Source organism: Scyliorhinus torazame, chromosome 6 (assembly GCF_047496885.1).
Source record: "Scyliorhinus torazame isolate Kashiwa2021f chromosome 6, sScyTor2.1, whole genome shotgun sequence".
Taxonomy (NCBI): Eukaryota; Metazoa; Chordata; class Chondrichthyes; order Carcharhiniformes; family Scyliorhinidae; genus Scyliorhinus; species Scyliorhinus torazame.
The window spans coordinates 42,313,831-42,339,459 of NC_092712.1; the positions used below are offsets into that span (position 1 = coordinate 42,313,831).

At 44.2% G+C, this 25,629-nt stretch overlaps 1 protein-coding gene across 2 annotated transcripts in view; it reads right to left on the reverse strand.

Moving 5' to 3' along the window:
* LOC140424763 (Golgi reassembly-stacking protein 1-like) overlaps positions 1–25,629 on the reverse strand; it is a 58,104-nt gene that overhangs the window by 20,452 nt on the left and 12,023 nt on the right. For both annotated transcript variants that reach the window (XM_072508144.1, XM_072508145.1), the window contains exons 3-6: positions 23,846–24,049; positions 18,088–18,174; positions 11,243–11,373; positions 3,595–3,730 (exon numbers count right to left, since the gene is read on the reverse strand). In XM_072508144.1, coding sequence (XP_072364245.1) covers positions 3,595–3,730; positions 11,243–11,373; positions 18,088–18,174; positions 23,846–24,049 — 558 coding nt within the window. The remainder of the gene's footprint in view (positions 1–3,594; positions 3,731–11,242; positions 11,374–18,087; positions 18,175–23,845; positions 24,050–25,629) is intronic.

Consider the following 25,629-nt stretch of genomic DNA (forward strand, 5'->3'; position numbering starts at 1 on the left):
GCTACTGGATAGTGATTAAGAACTGGAAAACTAGATGTTTTTCTTTCCCTCTCCTGCCTGGGGCAAGAAAACGTTAGTGTCCCAAATACTGCCTTAGATAGACTGGGTATACGAGCCTGCCATGGGTCTCAAAGGTCGGCCGGTGTGGGTCCCAAAGATTGGCCAGTTGACGAGAGAGAGTCCCGGGATAAAAAGCTTGAAAAACACTGATCTAGAAGGACAAGGACAGCAGATACATGGGAACGTCACCACCTGGAAGTTCCCTTCCAAGTCATTCGCCATCCCAATTTGGAAATATATTGCCGTTCCATCACCGGGTCAAAATCCTGGAACTCCCTCCCGAACAGCATTGTAGGCGTACCTACAACACATGCATGGGCTGAGCGGTTCAAGGCGGCAGCTGACCACCACCTTCTCAAGGGATAATGGGCAATAAATGCTGGCCTAGCTAGCAACGCTCAGATCCCATAAATGAAATAAAATATTGATGAATGTTCTGTGCCTCATTAGCTGATCTTGGTTGAATGCTGGAATGGATGCAGCAACTGGACTTAGTTCTATTGAGTTGAGGGGGGCCGGGAGGGAACAAACCAGTTGTTCTTGAACATTGGTCTCTGGTAAACCCCTGCTGAAAAATGCACTTGTGAGGCATTGTGTTTGGGCAATTAACGCAACAGTGGTGATACCGAGCTTTCTAATTTTTAAAAAATCCATTCAAGGAACGTGGCCAACATTTATAGCCCACCCCTAATTGCCCTAGAGTAGATGATGGTGGCGAGCTGCCTTTTTGAAATGCAGCAGTCTATGTGGTGTAGGTTCACCCACATTACTGTTGGGGGGGGTGGGGTGGAGGAGGACGACGACGTGGGGGGGGGGGGGTTCCAGGATTTTGACCCAGTGACAAATATGGCTCCCACAACCTGTCAACACTCACTATCGAAGCTCACACACGACACAGTAAATGGTGACTTGGGAAAGGTGAGAGAGAACAGGAGAGTCAGCACAGTTTTGTGAAGAGCAAATCGTGTTCGACTAACTTGATTTGAGGCCTTTGACGAGGTTGCAGAGACAGTGGATGATGGCAGTCTCGTGTTGTGTATATGAACTTACGACATTCGATAAATTATGTAATAGGTTTGTTAGTAGAGTTGAATCCCGTGGGATTTATAAAAGCATCAGCAGCATAGATATGAAATTGACTTAGGAATGAAATCAGAGTTGTGGCGAACAGCTGTCATCGACGTACATCGATCTCTTATAATAATCTCTTGGATTCGCGCACACCGGGCACAATACAAAATTGGCAGAGAAGACCAAATTAGTAAAGTGAGGTAGATATCAATATTCTTCAAGATAACAAAGACAGGCTGATGGAGTGAGCAGACACATGGGAAGATGAAATTTCATGCGTTGAGGTACAAGCTGATAAATTTTGGTAGGCAGAATGAAAAAGAACAATTGACTGAATTGCATAATTTTTAAATGGGGTTCAAGAGGAGGGACATCGAGTGGGTATTTACACACACATCTTTGGAAGTGCCAGGCAGGTTAACATAGCACTTAATAAAGTATATGGGACGCAGGCATAGAGCACAAATGTTGTGCTAAACCTATACTAACACTAGTTCCTTTTCAGTTGGAGTATTGTGTCAAACCTTGGTCACCACACTTTGAAAAGGGGTAAAAGGCTTTGTGGGGGGAGGGTACATAAAACAGTCACCAGAATGGTTCCAGGGATGTGGGACTTCAGTTACGTGGTGAGCTGAGAGAAGCCGAGTTTGTTCTTAGAAAGTCAACAGGAGATTTGCTAGACGCAGGATAAAGTAAATAAAGAGAAACTGTTCCCAGAGGCGCAAAGCACAGATTTAAAACGTGATTGGCAAATGAACCACAGCCGACACGAGGAAAATGGAGTGGTTAGAATTCAAAATTTTAGGGTGGCAGCTACAACTGCTGCAATAGCTTTCAAAAGGAAATTAGATAACTGCCTGAATGAGTATAGAAACTGCAGGGATGTGGGATAAGAGCTAGGGAGTGGGTCTAAATCGAATGCTGTTCAAAAGAGCTGGCACATACCCGATGGGCCGAGTGGTCTCTTTGTGTGCTGTACTATTCCATGATTCTATGAGCTGCCTCCAGTGAAAACATAACCCAGCAAGAAGGCAGCACCACCAACAGAGTAGCATGGAGAGAGGATGGACTGAAAGTATACAGGAACAGGAGTAGGCCATTCATCCCCTCGAGCCTGCCCCTCCATTCAATGAAATAACGGCTGATTTGTGGTCTAACCCCATTTACCTGCCTTTGGCCCATATCCCTTAATACCATTGCTGAACAAAAATATATCTATCTCAGATTTAAAATTAATTGTTCCAGAAGGCAGTAACATCAACAAAGTAGCAGAGAGAGAGGATGGACTGAAAATAATATTACAATGTAAAGTCATTTTCCTAAAGTTTGCAAACCACATACACAATGCAGCTAGTTTTATAAATGTTACATTACTTGCATCTGGTAAAATTATACCAATGTGAATCTAAGAAGCTTAACAATTTGATACAAATTTGTATATCTGATGAGTTTCTATGCTTCACATAATTGGAAATCTGGTAAAGATATACGATTTGTGTCTGGTAAGTGCATAAGCTTTTAAAATTGTGTATCTGGCTCATGTATACATTCATTGCAAACATTTGCAATTCTCATGCATCTGACTCCCCCAGCTGTTTATGAACAAGTACTGCAAGGAATTTAAAAGGCAATGGACACTTGAGTTTCTTGCCCCCTCAAAGTTGATGGAAATGCAGTCAATTTAAGAAAAACAATTTTATTGGCAACTTTTCTTTCCCCATTAAGGGGCAATTTAGTGTGGCCAATCCACCTACCCTGCACATCTTTGGGTTGTGGTGGGTGAGGCCCACGCAGACATGGGGAGAATGTGCAAACTCCACACGGACAGTGATTGATTGGCAAACATTGGTGACAAACATACGGTGGTGGTGTAGTGGTATTATTACTGGACCTGTCATCCAAGAGACCCAGGGAAATGCTCTGGTGACCTGTGATTGAATCCCACCACGGCAGACGGTGGAATTTGAATTGAATAAAAATCTGGAATTAAAAGTCTAATGATGACCATGAAACCATTGTTGTAAAAAAAAAAAAAAAAAAAAAACCCCACCCAGTGAAGGAAAGAAATTTGCCGTCCTTATCTGGTCTGGCCTACACGTGACTCCAGACCCACAGCACTCTGGTTGACTCTTAAATACTCTCTGAACAAGGACAATTAGGGGTCGGCAACAAATGCGGGCCTAGCCACTGACGCCTGCCTCCCATAAATGTACAAACAAAACTTCATAGACGGGTTAGGAGTAATTCTCACATTACGAACCCCGGGAGCAGAGCAGCAGTGATGGGATAATTCAAGAGATGATAACAGTGGCAAAATGTTATTGCCCTTCAGCACATTAGAGGTGTAATCAAAAAAACAGAAACAGCATGTAGAAATATGATAATTGATAGTTAAATGTGCTAATTATGTAGGGTGGTGCTACGATTGGGGTCAGTGAATTGTTGGAGCCTGTGGTTACCCACCTCAGTATATCCTTTTTCTGGGTTGTGGGGTGGGGTGCTTGTTACAGGTGGTGCTGGAACCTCGACCTTTTTCTTCGGTACGACAGGACAGGAGGGGATTCTGTGCAAATAGCCGTATCCAATGCCGCAACCCAAGCTGAAAATGAGAATCAGGCACGGTGAGCATAGAATCATAGAATTTACAGTGCAGAAGGAGGCCATTCGGCCCATCGAGTCTGCACCGGCTCTTGGAAAGAGCACCTTACCCAAGGTAATGATGGAAGGTTGCTTAAATTGGCACAAATGTATTCTGTAATCATATATTACATATATTCTCAAGGGCAATTATAATAATCTTTATTGTCATAAGTAGGCTTACATTATCACTGCAATGACGTTACTGTCTAAAGCCCCTAGTCGGCATACTCCGGCGCCTGTTCGGGTACACAGAGGGAGGATTCAGAATGTCCAATTCACCCAACATTCATGCCATTGGGGACTTGTGGGAGGAAACCGGAGCAACCGGAGGAAACCCACGCAGACACAGGGAGAACGGGCAAACTCCGCACAGTGACCCAAGCTGGGAATCGAACCTGGGAGGAGCCAAGTTCTAAGTTTTGGATTTGGATACGAGCTTGGCTGGGATTAATAATAATCAATAATAACAATCTTTATTAGTGTCACAAGTAGGCTTACATTAACACTGCAATGAAATTACTGTGAAAATCCCCTAGTCGCCACACTCCAGCACCTGTTCGTTAACACTGAGGAAGAGTTCAGAATGTCAATTCGCCTAATAAGCATGTCTTTCGGGGCTTGTGGGACAAAACCAGAACACCCGGTGGAAACCCACGCAAACACAAGAGAACGTGCAGAATCTGCAGATAGTGGCCCAAGCCGGAAATCAAACCCAGGTCCTTGGCGCTGTGAAGCAACAGTGCTAACCACTGTGCTACCATCCCATCCATCATAATGTTGTTGAAGGCGGAGCTGTAGTCAATGAATAGGAGTCGGACCTAGGAGTCCTTGTTGTCGAGATGCTCCAGGAATGAGTGTAGGTCCAGGGCGATAGCATCTGTGGACTGTTTGTGGTGGTATGCAAATTGCAGTGGATCAAGGTAGTCTGGAAGTGTGGAGTTAATGCATCTCATGACTAACCTCTCGAAGCACTTCATAATAATAGATGTGCCGCCCGACAGTTGTCATTGAGGCACGTTGCCTGGTTCTTCTTTGGCACTGGAATGATTGTGGTCTTGAAGCAGGTGGGAACCTCGGACCGGAGTAGGGAGAGGTTGATGATGTCTGTGAACACGCCCGCCAGTTGGTCCACGGAGGATTTGAGTGCACGACCAGGGACTCAGTCAGGACCCGTTGCTTTTTGTGATTCACTTTCAAGAAGGCCGATCTGACTTCTGAGGGTGTGGCGGTAGATATGGGTGTGTCCGAGGCTGTTGGGGCAGTTGACAACGCTTTGTAGGCTTCCTGCTTGAAACTGGCATAGAATGCATTGAGTTCATCAGGGAGGGGTGCTCTGTTGCCAGAGATTCTACTTGGCTTTGCTTTGTAGCCCGTTATGTTGTTAATGCCTTGCTACAATCGACGAGAGTCCGTGTCATTAGTCTGTGACTCTAGCTCAGTCTGGTAATGTCACCTGGCGTCCCTGATGGCTTTGCGGAGGTCGTACCCAAATCTCTTTTATAGGTCAGGGTCGCCTGCCCTCAACGCCTCGGACCTGGAATTCAGTAGGGAGTGGATCTCCCGGTTAAACCATGGTTTCCAGTTGGGAGTTGATTTTCTCTCTCTAATCTTTCCATTTCCACAACTTTCCTCATTTCAATTTCCTTTTGAAAAGATCTTTCTTTTTCCCGCCTCTCCATTTTAAAAAATCTCTCTCGTGCTCAAACTGCAACTGAATTTTCCCCCAGATCGATTTCCTCACCAGAAAAATGCTTCTGATGCTACACTACCTGGACTACTTGTTCATGGGCTCTCCTGGGTTTCTCACACACCCTAGCACTCAACTACTACATTATAAATCTCTCCCCTCTCAGCTTTAATTGGCCACGTCTACTTTTAATTAACTTGCCAATTCAATTAACTTGTCTTTTCAAAGCCCTTATAAACAAACCAAAGAGAAGTCCTCCATCTGAAGAAAGGCTTTAGCAGTTTCTAGAACCATCCTGTTATGTTATTACAAACCCGATGCCTCTTTAACATATACTGTACCCCAAATCGCCGCTGTCTACCTTTCCAAAGACCCCGAATGAGCCCGCCAAACCGTTTCACGACAACTTGGGCTAGTGCAGAGTCAATTCCAGCTCCACATGACCTGGAGTCGCAACACAGGTAAAATTAGATTTTATTTAAAATACCCAAGGTCCTTGGTTGAGCCCAATAAACTGCAGACGCAGACAACAGGTTTGTAACTTTAACACAACCTTTCATTATGTACAGTATTATAATTACATGGACAGAAAATGTAACTATCAACTACTTCTTTCCCAACTCGTTCCACTCTCTATACACACACACAAAGAATACAGAGGGGAAAGGGTGGTAAAAAAAGGAAAGACAATATAAACAAAAATAAAAGGACCAGGATCTCTGATGCACTGGGATGACTTCCAGTCAATGTCTTTCTGAGGTTCAGGCTTTCATTCTGGTACTTTTTCCTTCGAGGCTCGAGATGGTTTTCTCTGACAAGGTTGTCTACTTCTTCTGCAGACTCAGCATCATTCCAAAGGATGTGCCAGGCCCTCATTGCTTTCAGAACAATAGAGCAGTCATTTCACTTCAGCAAGCAGGAGAGAGTTCCTCTCACTTCCAAGGTCGAAACACTTCTAAGATTTTGCAGAAAGCATCACACAGGAACCAATTACTGACCATTGTCAGGCAGAACACTGTTCCTGGCCAACTCACCAGTTGCCAATTAACCAATCGAGCCAAAGCTGGTTCCTAAGATCCAATTGGGTCTGCCAAGGAGTCTGGTTTCTCCCCTCCAAAATACAGAACCTGGGAACACAGTGCCCTGGCCAGCAGGCAGCTTCAATTTTGAATCTTCTGCTTAAAGACACATCCCGATTACAGGTCCATGGACCAAAACAATAAAAATAAAATAAACAGGAGTAAAGGAAATACACAGGAAGGACTCTCACAGATGATAGCGAGTTTATTTCATGTATATACTCATTGTATAATGAATTCTTTGTTTCAGGACATCTGAGCATGAAAATCCTTTGAAAGGTTAACCTTCCCTTTCTCGGTCTACAGATACTGCCTGATTAATAAGTGTTTCCTGCATTTTCTGTTTGATCCTGAACATTCAGTGTATTGTCCCATTATTAAAGTGCCCTGGTTACAGGTAGTGGAGGTGGTCACAACCTTCTTTAGAGGTGTGGTAGTGAAACTAATGCTGGTGCGAGGTCTGCAACATTCAATCCAACGGGAGCAAATAAAGTTAAATAATCATGAAATCTCTGAATTGAGAGGCTAAGAAATAAGAGTGAATCACAAGGTGGGTTCTTTGAGGTATTGAAGGGGTTTCTTGGATCGGAGCAAAACATCCGCCTGTTGTTGAAACTGGTGCTTACAGTTATTATTACGAGAGAAAGGATAGCTAAAGAGAAAGTGCTGGAATATTCAGCAGGTCAAGCAGCATCTGTCCAGAGACAAACAGACTTGATGTATCAGGTCTGTGATCCGTCGTCAGAGGAGGAAAAAGCAATGATTGAAGCAGAAAAGTTGATATAATTGCAGAGAGTCAATTTGCCACTCATACATGGCTGCTGTAAGAAGATTTTCTCGATGGAAATGCTTGCTGGAAGGGTTCAGACAACCTTTCGAACCGAAGGCTCTACCAACACAGTAAGCATGGGGGTGAGGTTCAGAACAGTGACTGTGTACCTCTTGAACTGGTTCCCTAGCCAGCAATGACTGACTCATCTAACTGAAATATGAGCTAATATAAATAAATAAGGAGATTTAACACAGGCCCAAAGGTGGCCGTGGAGACTGAATGCAGCAAGACCAAATGCAGGAATTTTGGTAAGTAAGGGAATACAATGCCATGAGGGAGGTGGTGCTGTTCTGGCCCTTTGCAAAAAGGAGTGGTTCAAGAGAAGGAGCCAGGGACAGTCAGACAGACAGCTAATGCCCAGAGGCCATCAAGTAGGAGTGCAGAAAGGTAATTAGTGATCTTAATTTTTGTTTTCTCGTCTAAGCTGGGGTAATATAAATCGGTACTGGATAAACAAAAGTATTAGGTTACATTTTTAGCATAGCTTTGTAAACTCCATAATCACTTTGGTAAGAAGAATGGAGGCATCGACTATTTTCTAAATGGGAAAAGGCTTTGTAAATCAGAAGCATTAAGGGACTTAGAAGTCCTAGTTCAGGATTCTCTTAAGATTAACGTGCAGGTTCAGTTGGCAGTTAGGAAGTCAAAGGCAATGTTAGAATTCATGTCGAGAGGGCTAGGATACAAGAGCAGGGATGTATTGTTGAGGCTATACAAGGCTCTGGTCAGACCCCATTTGGAATACCGTGAGCAGTTTTGAGCCCTGTATCTAAGGAAGGATATGCTAGCCTTGGAAAGGGTCCAAACGAGGTTCACAAAAATTATCCCTGGAATGAAGGACTTCTCATATTATTTGCGGTTGAGGACTTTGGGTCTGTACTCGATGGAGTTTAGAAGGATGAGGGGGGATATAATTGAAATTTACAGAATACTGAGAGGCCTAGATAGAGTGAATGTGGAGAGCGTGTTTCCACTAGTAGGAGAAACTAGAACCCGAGGGCACTGCCTCATACTGAAGTGACAATCCTTTAAAACAGGTGAGAAGGAATTTCTTCAGCCAGAGGGTGGTGAATCTGTAGAACGCTTTGTCACAGAAGGCTGTGCAGTCCAAGTCACTGAGTGTCTTTAAGACAGAGATAGATTGGTTCTTGATTAATAAAGGAACCAAGGGTTATGGGGAGAAAGCAGGAGAACGGGGATGAGAAATATATCATCCATGATCGAATGGCAGAGCAGACTCAATGGGCGGAATGGCCTAATTCTGCTCCTATGTCTTATGGTCTTAAAATATAACTATGGATAATCATTGACAGATATTCTAAACTTGATACCTAATTAGTTAAATACTAACAATGTGGGAGAAGCTGGTGAACATCTGTGGGATACATGGCAATGCCATCTGCAGTAAGCGTCTTCAGCTGAAGGAACATCAGATTCAAGTTGATGAGCTGGAATCAGAGTTTCAGAGATTGCAACGATGAGGCAAGTCACATTACTTGGACTAGGATTTGGTCCATGGTCAGGGGCAGGAGGGTGCAACTGTAAGAGAAGCAGGTATATGGACTCCAAAGGTAATGAGAGGAGCTATAGCCCTAGTAATTGCTTAACAGGTTCAATGTCTTGCAGCTCGTGTTGATGACAGCAGAACTGCAGAGTATGAGCAAGCTGACCGTGGCAACAAGATGCAGGGGACCACACAAGTGGGAGAAGCAGAATGGAACATAGATGTAATGGGGGCAGTATAGTTATGGAGGGTAGACAGCAGTTGAAAGAATGAGTCCCAAAAGCTGTGTTGCCTGCCTGGTTAGAGGAATTTAAGAGTGGGAGGAGAAGGATGCAGTTGCCATGCCCCACGTTTGTACCAAGGACACAGGGGGAAGACTAAGAACGAGGTTCTACATACTGCTGGAGCTGAACACATTGGCACAAGATCAAAGAGGTGAATATATACATCAAAGATTGGGAGGGGCAAACTGGTTTCAATCCATGGGACACTTGCACCAGTACCGGGGCAAGAGGGAGCTGGACTGTTTGGAAGGCCTTACATAGAAACATGGAAATTAGTCAGCCATTCGGCCCTTCAACCCTACTCCGCCATTCATTACGATCATGGCTGATCATCCAACTCGATAGGCTGTTCCCACCTCCTCCCCCCCCCCCCCCCACCACCCTCCCCCCCCACCACCCTCCCCCCATATCATTTGATCCCTTTCGGCCCAAGAGCTATATCTAACTCCTTGTCGAAAACATGCAATGTTTTGGCCTCAACTACTTTGTGGCAGTGAATTCCACAGGCTCACCACTCTCTGGGCGAAAAAGCTTCTTCTCATCCCAGTCCTAGCTGGTGTACCCCATAAGGTCAGACCTTCACCTGAAATGTACAGTGACCAGTACCCTGGTCAGTCAAATAACGAGAATTGGAGAGAGGCCTTAAAAATAAACGGTGGGGAACAGGGTTCACATGGGGGGGGGGGGGGGGGGGGGGGGGGGGGGGGGGGGGGGGAGGTTTGGAACGTTAAAGAGAAAGGACAAGGCAATAATGCAAAGTAAAGATGCGGCTATTGATAACCAGAGTGTGACAGATGAAACAGTAAAAGAGAATTAAATCTCTTTATCTGAATGCACTCGGTATTTGTAACAAGATGGATGAATTGATAGCAGAAATAAAAATAATGGGAGCTTGCAAGAAAGGTACTGCAGTAATCCTGAGAGATTTTTTATCTTCATATAGATCGGAGTCAAATTTGCAAAGGTAGCCTGGAGGGTGCGTTCACGAGTGTATTCGGGACAGTTTGGCAGAACAATATGTTCTGGAACTAGCCAGGGTACAGACTATTTAAATGCTGGTAATGGGTAATGAAACAGGATTAATTAATGACCTCATAGTAAAGGATGCTCTAGGTAAGAGGGATCACAACATGATAGAATTTCACAATCATGTTTGAGGGTGAGAAATTAGCTGATGACACATAGGTAGATAGGAAAGCAATTTGTGAGGAAACAGAGCCTGCAGATGTAGGTTCGATGAGTGGGCAACGTTTGGCAGATGGGATATCATGTGGATAATTGAGGTTGCCCTCTTTGACAGAACAGAAAAGCAGTTGATTTTAATGGAAAGAGACAGAAAATTGCTCCAGTACCGAGCAATGTTTGTACATGAATCTTTGTACACGAATCACAAAACTTTAGCATGCAAGTATACTGTGCATTTAGGAAGGCAAATGGAATGTAGGTCTTTGCAAGGGGGATGGAGCATAAAAGTAGAGGAGACTTACTATAGAACTACAGGACGTTGGGGAGACTGTACCTGGAGTATCGTGTACAGTTTTGATCTCCATACTTAAGATTTTTTTTTCTTTCACGGGATGTGGGCGTCACTGGTTAGACCAGGATTTTCATTGTCCGTCCCTAATTGCCTTTGTGAAAGTGGTGGTGGTGAGTAGCCTTCTTGAACCGCTGCGGTCCACATGGTGTAGGTACACCCACAGTGCTGATCCCACTAAAGACGGAGATAAGGAGGAATTTCGTCTGACGACTGTTGTCTGAGAATTCTCTTCCACAGGGAGCAGTGCAGACTGGGTCATTGCATTTTTGATTGACAAGGGCGTCCAGGGCTACGGGGAGGGGGGTAGGCAAGAAAATAGTGTTCTCACCACAATCAGATCAGCCATGAACTTATTGGATTGCACAGCATGCTTGATAGGCCAAATGGCCTACTCCGGCTTCCATTTCTTATGATCCTATTCATGGCTTGTTCCAACGCGGACAGCGAACAATGGGGGCAGTTACATTGCAAGCTTACATGCTTCATGTAAGGTTCTCAAACTAGTGCTTGAACGTCACACAACAGCTTCTAAATAAATCAGCACATACCTTCCCTCTCCTCCCCAGGCCCCATTGGGTGTAACCATGACTTCCCTGATGGCATCTGTCTCAGTGTTATAAACCATCAGCTTCAGGGGCTTTCCTTCAAAGGCCACAATCAAGTTGAAAAAATCTTCAGTCTAGTTGAGGAAAAACACAAGATTTTTATTTATTTTTTTAAAGCGAAAGCTTTCCCACTTCTTAGAATCTTTTCCACACAAAATCCCGAATCAGAAGCTGATGCAGGTGAGATTTAACCAACAATGTTGTTTTCACCACACAGATCAACTCATAAAATGAGAGATGAATTCTTTCATTGGAAGTGAAAAATTAGTTCAGTCGGATAGTTCAATGCTGCCTGGTGTAAAACTGGCGAGTGCTGAAGACTTAATATTTTTTTGCTTTATTTATTCATTCAGAGAACATAAGCATTGCTAGCTAGCCTGGTATTTATTATCCATCCCTCGCTGCCAACCAGAAAGTGGCGGTGGTGAGTCACCTCTTTAAACCTTTGCATTCCGTGTGGTGAAGGTATCCCCACAGGCAGGGAGGTCCATACTTTAGACCAAGTGAATAACTCAACATTTCAGATGCATGCGTTAATAAGAGGGGATTCCTGGAGCAGGTACCAACGAGGTCTGCGTAGGGGCAGAATGGCAGCGTAGTGGTTAGCACTGTTGTCTCACGCCACCGAGGACCCGGGTTCGATCCCGACCCCAGGTCACTGTCCTTGTGGAGTTTGCATTCTCTCCAGGGAACATCCTTACCATGCCCACTCTGTCAAGGCCCCTCAGGATCTTATATATTTCAATCAAGTCGCCCCTTACTCTTCTAAACTCCAGTGGATACATGCCTAGCCCCTCCAACCTTTCCTCACAAGACAATCCACCCATTTCAGGTATTTAAAGAACATAAGAACTATGAGCAGGAGTAGGCCATCTGGCCCCTCGAGCCTGCTCTGCCATTCAATGAGATCATGGCTGATCTTTCGTGGACTCAGCTCCATTTTCCGGCCCGAACACCATAACCCTTAATCCCTTTAATCTTCAAAAAACTATCTATCTTTATCTTAAAAACATTGAATGAAGGAGCCTCAACTGCTTCACTGGGCAAGGAATTCCATAGATTCACAACCCTTTGGGTGAAGAAGTTCCTCCTAAACTCAGTCCTAAATCTACTTCCCCTTATTTTGAGGCTATGCCCCCTAGTTCTGTTTCACCCACCAGTGGAAACAACCTGCCCACATCTATCCTATCTATTCCCTTCATAATTTTATATGTTTCTATAAGATCCCCCCTCATCCTTCTAAATTCCAATGAGTACAGTCCCAGTCTACTCAACCTCTCCTCGTAATCCAACCCCTTCAGCTCTGGGATTAACCTAGTGAATTCTCCTCTGCACACCCTCCAGTGCCAGTACGTCCTTTCTCAAGTAAGGAGACCAAAACTGAACACAATACTCCAGGTGTGGCCTCACTAACACCTTATACAATTGCAGCATAACCTCCCTAGTCTTAAACTCCATCCCTCTAGCAATGAAGGACAAAATTCCATTTGCCTTCTTAATCACCTGTTGCACCTGTAAACCAACTTTTTGCGACTCATGCACTAGCACACCCAGGTCTCTCTGCACAGCAGCATGTTTCAATATTTTATTTAAATAATAATCCTTTTTGCTGTTATTCCTACTAAAATGGATAACCTCACATTTGTCAACATTGTATTCCATCTGCCAGACCCTAGCCCATTCACTTAACCTATCCAAATCCCTCTGCAGACTTCCAGTATCCTCTGCACTTTTTGCTTTACCACTCATCTTAGTGTCGTCTGCAAACTTGGACACATTGCCCTTGGTCCCCAACTCCAAATCATCTATGTAAATTGTGAACAATTGTGGGCCCAACACTGATCCCTGAGGGACACCACTAGCTACTGATTGCCAACCAGAGAAACACCCAATAATCCCCACTCTTTGCTTTCTATTAATTAACCAATCCTCTATCCATGCTACTACTTTCCCCTTAATGCCATGCATCTTTATCTTATGCAGCAACCTTTTGTGTGGCACCTTGTCAAAGACTTTCTGGAAATCCAGATATACCACATCCATTGGCTCCCCGTTATCTACCGCACTGGTAATGTCCTCAAAAAATTCCACTAAATTAGTTAGGCACGACCTGCCCTTTATGAACCCATGCTGCGTCTACCCAATGGGACAATTTCCATCCAGATGCCTCGCTATTTCTTCCTTGATGATAGATTCCAGCATCTTCCCTACTACCGAAGTTAAGCTCACTGGGCTATAATTTCCCGCTTTCTGCCTGCTTCCTTTTTTAAACAGTGGTGTCACGTTTGCTAATTTCCAATCTGACGAGCCCACCCCAGAGTCTAGTGAATTTTGGTAAATTATCACTAGTGCATTTGTAATTTCCCTAGCCATCTCTTTTAGCACTCTGGGATGCATTCCATCAGGGCCAGGAGACTTGTCTACCTTTAGCCCCATTAGCTTGCCCATCACTACCTCCTTAGTGATAATAATCCTCTCAAGGTCCTCACCTGTCATAGCCTCATTTCTATCAGTCACTGGCATGTTGGTTGTGTCTTCCACTGTGAGGACGGACCCAAAAAACCTGTTCAGTTCCTCAGCCATTTCCTCATCTCCCATTATTAAATCTCCCTTCTCATCCTCTAAAGGACCAATATTTACCTTAGCCACTCTTTTTTGTTTTATATATTTGTAGAAACTTTTACTATCTGTTTTTATATTCTGAGCAAGTTTATTCTCAATCGATCTTACTCTTCTTTATAGCTTTTTTAGTAGCTTTCTGTTGCCCCCTAACGATTTCCCAGTCCTCTAGTCTCCCACTAGTCTTTGCCACTTTGTATGCTTTTTCCTTCAATTTGATACTCTCCCTTATTGCCTTAGATATCCACGGTGGATTTTCCCTCTTTCTACCGTCCTTCCTTTTTGTTGGTATAAACCTTTGCTGAGTACTGTGAAAAATCACTTGGAAGGTTCTCCACTGTTCCTCAAACTGTTTCACCATAAAGTCTTTGCTCCCAGTCTATCTTAGCTAGTTCTTCTCTCATTCCATTGTAATCTCCTTTGTTTAAGCACAAAACACTAGTGTTTGATTTTACCTTCTCACCCTCCATCTGTATTTTAAATTCCACCATATTGTGATTGCTCCTTCCAAGTGGATCCCTAACTATGAGATCATGAATCAATCCTGTCTCATTACACAGGACCAGATCAAGGACCGCTTGTTCCCTCGTAGGTTCCATTACATACTGTTCTAGGAAACTATCGTGGATACATTCTATAAACTCCTCCTCAAGGCTGCCTTGACCGACCTGGTTAAACCAATCGACATGTAGATTAAAATCCCCCATGATAACTGCTGTACCATTTCTACATGCATCTGTTATTTCCTTGTTTATTGCCTGCCCCACCATAATGTTACTATTTGGTGGCCTATAGACTACTCCTATTCGTGACTTTTTCGCCTTACTATTCCTGATTTCCACCCAAATGGATTCAACCTTATCCTCCATCCCTTACTATTGCGCGGATGTCATCCTTAAATAACAGAGCTACACCACATCCCCCTTACCATCCACTCAGTCCTTCCGAATAGTTTGATACCCTTGGATATTTAACTCCCAGTCGTGACCATCCTTTAACCATGTTTCAGTAATGGCCACTAAATCATAGTCATTCACGATGATTTGCGCCATCAACTCATTTACCTTATTCCGAATACTACGAGCATTTAGGTAAAGTATACTTATGTTGGCTTTTTTACCTCTGTTCTGAATCTTAACACCTTGATCAGTAACCTTTCCCAAGTTATATTTCCTCTCTTTTCTCCTAATTTTCCTTGTCGTTGAACCCATATCTTCATGTAACAACCTGCCGCGTCGCTTACCATTAATGTTTTTACTTCCCGTTTTATTCCTTTCAGTATTACTGGGCCGATTCACTGAGCTCCCCTCAGTTACGGTACCTTGTACTATCGCCCTTTTTGATTTTTGACTGTGGCTTCTCTGCCTTACACTTTCCCCCTTACTGCCTTTTGTTTCTGTCCCTGTTTTACTACCTTCCAACTTCCTGCATCAGTTCCCATCCCCCTGCCACATTAGTTTAAACTCTCCCCAACAGCTGTAGCAAACACCCCCCCTCATATTTGTCTGGTAAACCATTTTTTTCCTAAATTTAAGAGTACCCAATTCATTTTTTCCAAATAAGGGGCAATTTAGCGTGGCCAATCCACCTAGCCTGCACATCTTTGGATTGTGGGGGTGAAACCCATGCAAACACGGGGAGAATGTGCAAACTCCACACACACAGTGACCCAGAGGCGGGATCGAACCTGGGACCTCGGTGCCGTGTGACAGCAATGCTAACCACTGCGCCTCCGTGCTGCCCTTGGTAAACCTTTTCTGAACTGCTCCCATGCATTTACATCTTTTCTTAAATAAGGAGATCAATTCTGTGCACAATACTCTCGATGTGATCTCATGAGTTCCCAGTGCAACTGAAGCATAACTTTCCTAATTTTGTATTCATTTCCCCTCACAATAAATGATAACATTATATTAGCTTTCCAAATTATTTGCTGCACCTTTTACGATTCATGCACTAAGACACCCAGATTCCTTTCCATCTCAAAGTTCTGCAATCTCTTGCCATTTAGATAACAAGCCTATCTTTTATTCTTCCTGCCAAAATGGACAATTTCACATTTTCCCACATCATTCTCCATTTGCCAGATCTATGCCCACTCACATAACCTTTTAAAAAAAATTTAGAGTGCCCAATTAATTTTTTCCAATTAAGGGGCAATTTAACACGGCCAATCCACCTACCCCGCACATCTTTTGGATTGTGGGGGCGAAACCCACGCAAACACGGGGAGAATGTACAAACTCTACACGGACAGTAACTCAGAGCCGGGATCGAACCTGGGACCTCGGCAGTACTATCCAGTGCGCCACCGTGCTGCCCTTCCCACTCACGTAACCACCTGTATCTATTTGTAGCCTCATGTCCTCTTCATAACTTACTTTCCAATCTTTGTGCCATCAACAAATACTGGCAACAATCCTGTCCATCCCTTCATCCAAGTCATTTATATAAATTGCATACAGTTTTTAAAATATAAATTTGGAGAAACCAATTAAGGGGCAATTTAGCATGGCCAATTCACCTACCCTGCACATCTTTTTGGGTTGTGGGGGTGAGACCCACGCAGACATGGGCAGAATGTGCAAATTCCACATGGACAGTGACCCGGGGTCCATTTATTTTATTTTATCTTTACTGTTTGTTTTTGGTCCGGGGATCATTAATTGAGACAAAGCTTTAAGTCAAGCAGAGGAAGTACAGAATTCAAAGTTTCAAATAGCTTGACAACGTAAACACAATTGTCCTCAAGTTTTGTATTTGGGAAAGGAAATCCCAGACATTCTGGCACGCAGCAGATTGGAGGGATTCAGTTTGATTAGTTGGCTGGTGGCCAATGTGTTCACCAAGGACAGTGTTCCGCCTGGCAACAGACAGCGATTGGTTCCTGCCAGGTGGGGCTTTTTGGAGACAACCCAGCAGAAGACATGCGATCCTCCAAGTAAGGAGCTGTGCTTTCGCCCTCTCTATGTGTGTGTGTGCATGTGCAATTATATATATTAGAGTGGGGTGAGTTAGAATGGAGGGGTTGGAATTAGAAAGTACTTAATCAGTTGTATTGTTCCCAATTTGATGCTAATTATTGAATAATAAAAAGTTGTGTGTGTTAAAATTTACACACGTGTTGCGACCCCGGGTCAAGTGGGGCTGGAATCGACTGTGCCAGGTTGCCGCGACACCAGGTCATTTTTAATTTAAACATCAGGTGCAACTTGGTTGGTTGCACTCTCACTTCTGACTCCGAAAGCTGTGGAATCAAATCCCACTCCAGAGGCTTGAACACCAGGCTGATAGTTCAAAAGAGTAATGAGTGAGCGCTGCACTGGCGGAGGTGTTGCCTTTCCTTCAACGCCAGGCCTCGTCTGTTCTCACGGGTTGACATAGTTTACTCCATGGCTCTATTTCGAAGAGCAGCAGTGAAGTTCCCTCGGTTTCCTGTAAAATATTAACCCCTCGCCCAACATTGCAAGCAGACTGCCTTGTGATTTGTCTCATTGTAGTTGTGGGATCTTGCTGTGCACAAACTGGCTGGCGCATTCACCGTCACTTCAAAAGTGCTCCATCAGCTCTGTTGGGGGAGCACTCTGCGCACATATGTATCCAAGCAAAGGGAGATAATAATAATTGTCACGAGTAGGCTTACATTAACACTGCAATGAAGTTACTGTGAAAATCCCCTAGTCGCCACATTCCGACACCAGTTTCTGGTACTCAAAGGGAGAATTCAGAATGCCCAATTCACCTAACAAGTACGTCTTTCGGGACTTGTGGGAGGAAACTGGAGCACCCGGAGGTAACCCACGCGGACACAGGGAGTACGTGCATATATAGAACATACAGTGCCAAAGGAGGCCATTCGGCCCATCGAGTCTGCACTGACCCACGTCAGCCCTCACTTCCACTCTATCCCCGTAACCCAATAACCCATCCTCACCCTTTTGGCTGCACAGTGACCCAAGCGGGAATCGAACCCCTGTCCCTGGCGCTGTGAAGCAACAGTGCTAAACACTGTGGTACCGTGCCGCCCTGTCTCTCTAGCAGCATGATTTAAGAACTCTGAATTCAGGCAGATGCCAAGCAATGCATTTTATGATACTTGTCTGGCTGGAGCCCAACCCTGGGCTGCCAGCTTCAGACCATGTCATAAACGTACCCTGAGAGTTTGTTACCTCTTGCAGCACTTGATCGGCGCCTATAATGTAGTCTGTTTGTGGCCTGAGACCTGCCAGGGCTGCCGGAGAATTTAGTTCAACATCCTGTTGGAGGAGAGAAGAAATAAAGTTGAGGGTGGAAAGTTTTGCTGCTCTCCAGTTTGTTGGCAAGTGTGATATCGCTGACATCGTTTAGCTAAGATTAAAACACAAAGCAGCACCTAACAAAAAAAAAAGATTGAATCATACTTTTGCAGAATGAGGACAGAAACACAAATTATTAAAACAAAGAAACATTAAACTGTGAACTCTGCCTCATAACCCCACAAGCAGCAAAGATGCTCAGTCACATATTTGCTCCTTCTTGCAAATCCCGTCTTGAACACAATCAAAGATTCAACCTCCAATACGGTCATGAAGAAAAAAGCCGATCCAGCGCCACTATCGTACATCCCAGCATGTAGACAAATGATCCGGCGTATCAGACTATCCTTTTTCCAGTCCTAAAAGTCATGTTTTTGCATAGACTTGGCACAGACGTGTTCCGTTCTTTTTTCTTTTCAGTAACGACATATTATACTTGCACGAGCCTCAACCAGTCTCAATGTTGCACACCACAAATGCAGGTTTTATTTATCGGTATGTTATGATCCTAAACCAGGCTTGGTTAGACAACCAATAATGTTTTGTTTATAATAGAGATTCCAGACACTCGCTCAGTGAATAAACCACAGGTTCCCACAGAGTTTGAATGAATAAAAATAAACTTTACAAGGTCAGAAAGATAAAACAATTTACAATATCGGTCTTATACTTTGACATTCAGGGTTAAGACCATAAGACATAGGAGCAGAATTAGGCCATTCGGCCCATCGAGTGCGCTCCGCCATTCACTCATGGCTGATATGTTTCTCATCCCATTCTCCTGCGTTCTCCCCATAACCCTCCTCGGATTCCCTTTATTAATCAAGAATTTTGCCTGTCTTCACGGTAGACGATAATAAAAATTTTCAAAAACTACAGTTAATGCAGAGGAAGTTGGTGCAATAACCATCTCTAGGGCGATGGTATTGAATAAACTAATGGGATTAAAGACAGGCAAGTCTCCGATTTGATGGCCTGCACCCTAGGGTATTAAGGAAGGTAGCAGCAGAAATAGTGGAAGCATTGGTTATGAGATTTCAGAATTCCCTGGATTCTGGAAGGATCCCTATGGATTCAAAAAGTGAGTGAGGCAAAGAGTAGGAAACTATATACCGGTTAGCTTGACCTCTGAGGTGGGGAGGAGGAGCTGACTGAACATTTGGAAACACAAAGCTCAATCATTGCCAGCATGGTTTTATGAAGGGTAAGTCATGCTTGACAAACTTGCTGGAGTTCCTTGAGGATGTCACCAGCAAGGTGGATAATGGGGAAGCTGTGGATGTGGTTTAGCTAGAATTCCAGAAGGCATTTGACAATGTGCCGCATAAAAAACTGATCCAGAAAGTGAGATTGCAGAGGATTGGGGATAGAGCATTAGATTGGTTTGAGGATTGACTGACTGACAGAAAGCAGAGGGTCAGGATAAATGGGACCTTCTCTGACTGGCAAACTGTAACTAGCGGGGTGCTCCAGTGGTCAGTCCTTGGACCTCAGATGTTTACAATCTATATCGATCATCGACTCATCGATCGACAGTTCCAACGCGCCACAGCGAAAAACTGGACCGACCTCCTCAGAAGACAAACATGGGACACGACCGACAGAATACCCTTCGTCGTCCAGTACTTCCCCGGAGCGGAGAAACTACGTCATCTTCTTCACAGCCTTCAACACGTCATTGATGACAATGAACATCTTGCCAAGGTCATCCCCACACCCCCACTACTTGCCTTCAAACAACCGCGCAACCTCAAACGAACCATTGTTTGCAGCAAACTACCCAGTCTTCAGAACAGTGACCACGACACCACACAACCCTGTGATGGCAATCTCTGCAAGACGTGCCAGATCATCGACATGGATACCACTATTACACGTGAGAACACCACCCACCAGGTACGCGGTACATACTCGTGCGACTCGGCCAACGTTGTCTACCTCATACGCTGCAGGAAAGGATGTCCCGAAGCGTGGTACATTGGCGAGACCATGCAGACGCTGCGACAACGAATGAACGGACATCGCGCAACAATCACCAGGCAGGAATGTTCCCTTCCAGTCAGGGAACACTTCAGCAGTCAAGGGCATTCAGCCTCTGAACTCCGGGTAAGCGTTCTCCAAGGCGGCCTTCAGGACCCGCGACAACGCAGAATCGCCGAGCAGAAACTTATAGCCAAGTTCCGCACACATGAGTGCGGCCTCAACCGGGACCTGGGATTCACGTCGCATTACATTCATCCCCCACCATCTGGCCTGCGAAATCCTACCAACTGTCCTGGCTTGATACAATTCACACCTCTTTTAACCTGGGGTTACCCCATCTCTGGATCTGTAAAGATTTAATCACCTGCTAATGCTCGCATTCCTAGCATTGTTTGGCATCTTTGAATTTGTCTATATATGTGTTTCTGGAACAGACCTCTTCATTCACCTGAGGAAGGAGCAGCGCTCCGAAAGCTAGTGACATCGAAACAAACCTGTTGGACTTTAACCTGGTGTTGTATGACTTCGTACTGTGCTCACCCCAGTCCAACGCCGGCATCTCCACATCATACAATCTATATAAATGATCTGCAAGCAGGGACAGAGTGTAAAATAGCAAATTTTGCGGGTGGATTTACAATACGTGAGAAAGCAGGCAGTAAAGGGGAAATAGAAATTTTACAGATGGATCGAGATAGCCTAGGAGATTGGGCCAAGATTTGGCAGATCGGAGTTTAATGTAGTAAGCGTGAGGTTAACAATTTTGGCTGTTAAAATTGAAAGGCAAATCAAGTAAATGGAAAGCAGATTCAAAATGCCTCTGGGCAGAGGGATCTGGGAGTTTTGTTCATGAATTGCACAAAGTCAGTATGCAGGTATAGCATGCGATTAAAGGCAAATGGAACCATGTTGTGTTACTGCAGTGCATCTTGTAGATGGTGCACACGGCTGCCACTGTTCTTCGTTAATGAAGGGTTTGAATTTTGTGGAAGGGGTAGCAATGAGCGAGTTGCTTTGTCCTGGATGGCGTTGAGCTTCTTGAATGTTTTTTGGACCTGCACTCATCCAAGAAAGTAGAGAGTATTCCATTACACTCCTGACTTCTGCCTTGTAGATGGTGGACAGGCTTTGGGGGTGTCAGGAGGTGAGTTACTCACCGTAGGATTCCTAGCCTTTGACCTGCCCTGGTAGCGACAGTATTAATATGGCTAGTCCAGTTCTGTTTCTGCCTCCTGGATGCTGATTGTGGGGGATTCAGCGATGATAATGCCATTGAATGTCATGGGGTGATGGTTCGATCCACTCTTGTAGGAGATGGTCATTGTCTGGCACTTGGATGGCATGAATGTAACTTGCCATTTGTCAGCCCAAGCAAGGATATTTTTAAGTTCTTGCTGCATTTGGACATGGCCTGCTTCATTATCGGTGGGGTCGCAAATGGTGCTGAACATTGTGCGCCTTCTGCAAATATTCCCTCTTCTAACCTTATGATGGAAGGGAGGTCATTGATGAAACAAATGAAGCTGGTTGGGCCGAGGACACTACCCTGAGGAACTGCTGCAGTGATGTCCTGGAGATGATTGACCTCCAACCAAAACAACCATCTTCCTTTGTGCCAGGTATGACTCTGGCCAATGGAGTGTTTTCCCCCTGATTCCCATTGCCTCCAATTTAGCTTGGGCTCCTTGATGCCATACTCGGTCAAATGCTGCCTGGATGTCAAGGGCAGTCACTCACCTCTGGCATTCAGCTCTTTTGTCCATGTTTGAAGTTGTGATGAGGTCAGGGGCTGAGTGACCCTGGCAGAATCTAAACTGAGCTTCTGTGAGCAGGTTATTGCTGAGTAAGTGCCGCTTGATAGCACTGTTGATGACTCCTTCCATCACTTTGCTGATGAAGAAGAGTAGACTGATAAGAGTGGTAATTGGCTGGGTTGGATTTGTCCTGTTTCTTGTGTACTGGACAGACCTGGGCAATGTTCCACATTGCCGGGTTGATGCCAATGTCGTAGCTACACTGGAACAGCTTGGCTCGGGATGTGGCAAGTTTTGGAGCACAAGTCTTCAGTACTATTGCCGGTATATTGTCAGGACCCATAACCTTTTGCAGTATCCAGTGCCTTAGGCCATTTCTTTATATCATGTGGAGAGAATCGTATTGGCTGAAGACTGACATCTGTGATGCTGGGGACCTCCGGAGGAGACAGATGGATCATCCACTTGGCCACTTCTGGCTGAAGATTGTTGCGAATGCCTCAGCCTAGTCTTTGGCACATATGTGCTGCGCTCCTCCTTCATTGAGGACGGCGCTATCTGTAGAGCCTCCTCCTCCAGTGATTTGGTTTAATTTTCCACCACCATTCAGGGCTGGATGTGGCAGGACTGCAGAGCGTAGATCTGATGCGTTTGTTGTGGAATCGCTTAGCTCTGTCTATTACTTGCTGCTTATGCTGTTTGGCACACAAGTAGTCCTGTGTTCTGCTAGAAATGTAAAAGAAATAGAAACATGGAGGTTGGGGAACAGCTAAACTTTGACTGGTCAAATTGGGAAAGGAATATTTGGCACGTACTGACCAGACTGAAGCAGGTCCAGTAAGATACCATGAATCTTGCAGAAGAGATAAGTAAGCAATATTAATTAAAATGCGACTTTGGAGATTCTTGAGGAAAGCTGTAAAGCCAGGAAACATCTCTATCCTATGAGATCATGGATAGATAGCAAAATAATTACAAGGCCATGTTTAATAATTTGTTTGTAGTTTTGCCACGTTTAATGATTAGGTGATCAAAGTATTTTAATTAACCGAATATATTCTGTGTAATTATGGTGAATGTAGGACAACAGCCTTGACTGCAGGTGCATTCTTAGCGGACAGGTGAAAACACAGCACAAAACCCTAGCCTAGTACAATGCTGTATTTTTGTTTGAATGTGTATTCTTGAAAGAAGTTAAATACTTTATTTCAAAATGTATGTAACAAATTTATGTAGTCTTAGCTTTGACATACATATTGTCCATATCTCTCTCTCTCTACTTTGTAATGTCTAAATCAGGTCAAGACTGTGTGCCATGTTATATAATTGTTATTTAGCTTTACTCCCAAGCATGAACAATCACAATGAGAACATACATTAACAACATACGGATAAGCCCATTTTAATGGGAATTCCACAGGATATCAATGCACCAATTAGGTATTTTAGATGGGCTTAAAGATTACATTGACACCTGGAGCCACTTATCTTTATTAAGCAAATACCGAAAAATTGTGATTCACCAAGTATGAGATATATGTGAATTAATAAGCAAACTGTGATCGAACACACTTGGCACAATCAATGGCAGATGCACCCATGACAGAGTCCATGGATTTCTCAACAGACAACCTATATGCCATTAATCCTGGGAGTCAAAACAATCTCATTGAAACTTTCTTGTTCTCATACAGGGTTCCCGTCCTCATCTTCGAAGATCTAACCTGGGAATTGTCTCCAAAGGTCGCTCCAACATAAACTGCATCAACAACTGCCCACCTCACCAAACAATCAAGAAGCTTTAAAAATATGCATGGTTTATAACAATTTAGTTACTGCTTTTGCTCTAAAGGCACTACTAAGTTCCATTTAAACAGGTAATTGGGACCACTCACCAGTACATGCCAGATATGTTCATGCGCACCTTCAAAACTGCAGAAGCGAACACTGGCTCCCAGCAGGCCCTGTCCACCCCACATGTTATTGGGGACAACTTCCACCTCGCGGACCCTTGCAGCTTTCATGTTGTACACTTCCAGCTTCACTGGCTTCTCCACATTGACAATCAGCAGGTCCTTAAATGTGTCATTGTCCTTATTCTGTAAAGTGAATTTTTGTTTAAAACACTTTTTTAGTTGATTGGTTGCAAAGTTGGCTTCCTTCAGGAAAACAGATGAATTGATAACATAAATAACAAAGGCTGATGGAACACTGGTCTTCTATCTCAAGGAATAAAAGCAAAATACTGCAGATGTCAGAAATCTGAAACAAAAATGCAAAATGCTGGAAAAGCTCAGCAGGTCTGGCAGCATCTGTAGAGACAGAAACAGAGTTAACGTTTCGAGTCCAATGTGACTTCATCGGTTTCAAAGAGGAATTAAACAGACTCAAATCGTTAACTTTGTTTCGCTTTCCACAGATGCTACCGGACCTGTTGAGTTTTTCCAAGAACTTTGCTTTTATATTATAGTTAGAGGATTCAAATAATAATAATAATAATAATAATAATGGCTTATTGTCACAAGTAGGCTTCAATGAAGTTAATGAAAAGCCCCTAGTCACCACATTCCGGTGCCTGTTCGGGGAGGCCGGTACGGGAATTGAACCCGCGCTGCTGGTCTTGTTCTGCATTTTAAGCCAGCTGTTTAGCCACTGTGCTAAACCAGCCCCTGGCTGGTGTCGAAGTACTGCTACATCTATACAAGGCCTGACTCATAAGAAATAGTAGACCATTTGGGGCGGCACGGTGGTATAGTTAGCACTGTTGCCTCATAAGTCCAGGGATCCAGGTTCAATTCCGGCGTCCGGTGACTGTCTGTGGAGTTTGCACTTTCTCCCCGTGTCTGCGTGGGTTTCCTCCGGGTGCTCTGGTTTCCTCCCACAGTCTAAAGATGTGCAGGTTAGGTGAATTGGCCATGATAAATTGCCCCTTAGTGTCCACCAAAGGTTAGGAGGGGTACTGGGTTATGGGGATAGGGTGGAGGTGTGGGCTTAAGTAGGGTGCTAGTTCAAGGGCCGGTGTAGACTCGATGGGCTGAATAGCCTCTTTCTGCACTGTAAATTCTATGATTCTATGATTTGTCTGAAGTCTGCTCTGCCGTTCAATAAGATTGCAGATAACCTGATTATAACTTTAACGACCCTCAAAGAAGACATTCCTCCCTCAGGCCCATCTTAAATGGGTGACTATTTTTGAAACGGTGTTCCCTAATTCTAGATAGCCCTGTAGAGCAAAAGATCCTCTCAGCATCCACCACATCAAGCTCCACTGTCAGAATCTTGTATGTTTCAATAAGATCACCTCTCAATCTTCTAAACTCCAATGAGCATTGGTCCAACCTGCTCAATCGTTCCTCATAAAACTGGCCTCCATCCCAGAAATCAGAAACCTTCTCTGAACTGCTTCGCATGTCAGAATATCCCTCTTAAAAAGGAGGCCAAAACAGCACATGGTACTTGAGATGCAGTCTCACCAATATCCTGTACAGTTGTAGCAAGACTTCACTACTTTTATACTCCATCCCCCGAGCAATAAAGGAGCTCTGCTCCGTGCTCCTCATCTTGTGCACTGACCTTGGAGGGAGCGCAATGTAGATTTATTAGAATGATGCCTGGGCTCCAAGGATTAAATTGCAAGTGGAGATTTCATAAACTAAGGCTGTATCCCGTGGAATTTAGA